The following is a 1786-nucleotide window of genomic DNA, read 5'->3' as shown; positions in this document are numbered from 1 at the left end:
GCATTGAATGCATTCACACAATAATAATATTTAAAGAAAAACAGAAACACTATAGTGTGAATGCATTGAATGCATTCACACAATAATGACATCTCAGCTTAACATTTGTAGTCTTTTCCTTGAAAAGCCCACACTTCCTGTAAGTGCAGCTTAAAATTATATATTTTTCTATGTTTTTCATGGGTTTTGAAATTTCGGAAACAAGGTATTTATTGTGCTTTTTGTTTGTATTACTTTGTATTGTTTTATGGAGTTTTTGTTTATTGAAATGTTTTATTATGCTTTGTTCATAGTTTTCACGGCGTAATGAAAGCGAAGGCGCGTAGTGTAACCAAAGATGGATGACGTGCGGAAGAGAAAATAAACGCCCGTTGCAAAACCCGACCTGTGTTCTCAGGAGAAGAGTCACACTTCCTAATATGTCCAATTGTATTTAGTAGTTTTATATCTGTGCTAATGTATATTAAACGCAGGAGACAAGTGTCACATGAGACCCCAAAGCACCATAGCTCACACAGGGTAACCCCAGTCTTGAATGGAAAACAACAGCAACATGAGGTCCAAACTTATGACATATTAGGGATTCTGTTGTATGGTACATTAACATAACATGAACTAACATGAAAAGCACAGAGGATTTTCTTTCTTTTTTTTGTAAGAAATTATGCCAGCATCTCACCTGCTTTACCTTTACTTACCCTTGTGTGTTGCATTTTTATTTCCTTTGTGTGATTATTGCAAAATCTGACTTTATTGTTTATAAACCCAAATACATAATGAATTTGTGTTTTTTTTCATTTCTGAATTCATATATCAGAAGACAAAATGGTTCTGAAAATGGTGTTGTGGACAGCTCACCTCTTTATCCCATCCACAGATCATGCTCCCCATAGAGAGACCCATCCCTCTGTAGCCAAGCATCATGTTGGACAGCAGCTTGGAGGCAGCAGCCACAGAAATGCGGTGGTTGTTCCTCAGTTTGTACAGTCTTACGGAAGAAAAATGAAATGGTAAATGGCGTATACTTGAATAGCGCTTTTCTACCTTCCTCGAAGGCCCAAAGCGCTTTACAATCACTGACCCATTCACACATTCACACACTGGTGGTGGCTCTGCTGCTGAACACTGGTGCCAACCTCCCACCTAATGCAATGTGGGCCCAGGGACACTTTGACACATGGGTGGGCAAGGCGGAAAATGAACCCTCAATCTTCCTATTAGGAATCGACCTCCCTTCCGCTGCACCACGGCCGCCCCGTAGAACACTTTATTTTCCTATTTAATAATCTGTATTCAAAATAAAAGTAAATTAGGAAAGTTGCATTATCTGCAAAAATGCTAATGTGAATGTTTTTTGTTGAAAGTAGTTGCTGAAACTGCTGAAGCTTTTTGCTGAAAATGGTGACTTAATTTACTTTAATTGCTGAAGGGATTTGCTGAAAATGCAAAAGCTAGCAAAGTGTTATATGCTAAGAGACTGGAAATGTTGTCATTTGAAAGAACGCTGAAGTTTACCTACATTTCTGAAATATTTGTAGTAAAATTGCTTAAAAATCTCTAATACATGCCAATTTTGCAAAAACATTTAGTGTGTTGCTTAAATATGAGCTACACTCCAAATTAGCCCAAAAAACCTTAGTAGATTTCAAATTAGCCAAAAGGCTTAATTTTTGCTCAAAGTAACTAAAATAGTCCAAAACACTAGCCTGTTGATGAAATAAAAGCTAAACTGTAAATAAGCCTATTAAAACTTAAGTAGATAAAAAAGCTAAAAAAAAAAAAAAAA

The 1786-nt window shown here is 36.4% G+C and overlaps 1 protein-coding gene and 1 long non-coding RNA gene across 2 annotated transcripts in view; one reads left to right on the top strand and one right to left on the bottom strand.

The window, feature by feature from the left end:
• psmb8a (proteasome 20S subunit beta 8A) overlaps positions 1–1786 on the bottom strand; it is a 6830-nt gene that overhangs the window by 1917 nt on the left and 3127 nt on the right. The window contains exon 4 of the mRNA XM_024259722.2: positions 859–988. Within this exon, the coding sequence (XP_024115490.1) occupies positions 859–988 (130 nt within the window). The remainder of the gene's footprint in view (positions 1–858; positions 989–1786) is intronic.
• On the top strand, positions 81–989 carry LOC118599371. Its single transcript, XR_004948694.1, has 2 exons — positions 81–205; positions 294–989. It is a non-coding gene; the product is annotated as an uncharacterized LOC118599371 (long non-coding RNA).

This window comes from Oryzias melastigma, linkage group LG11 (assembly GCF_002922805.2).
Source record: "Oryzias melastigma strain HK-1 linkage group LG11, ASM292280v2, whole genome shotgun sequence".
In the NCBI taxonomy this organism is placed as follows: Eukaryota; Metazoa; Chordata; class Actinopteri; order Beloniformes; family Adrianichthyidae; genus Oryzias; species Oryzias melastigma.
Note: the sequence above shows the minus strand (reverse complement) of the source record. Positions and strands in the feature narration are given on the sequence as shown.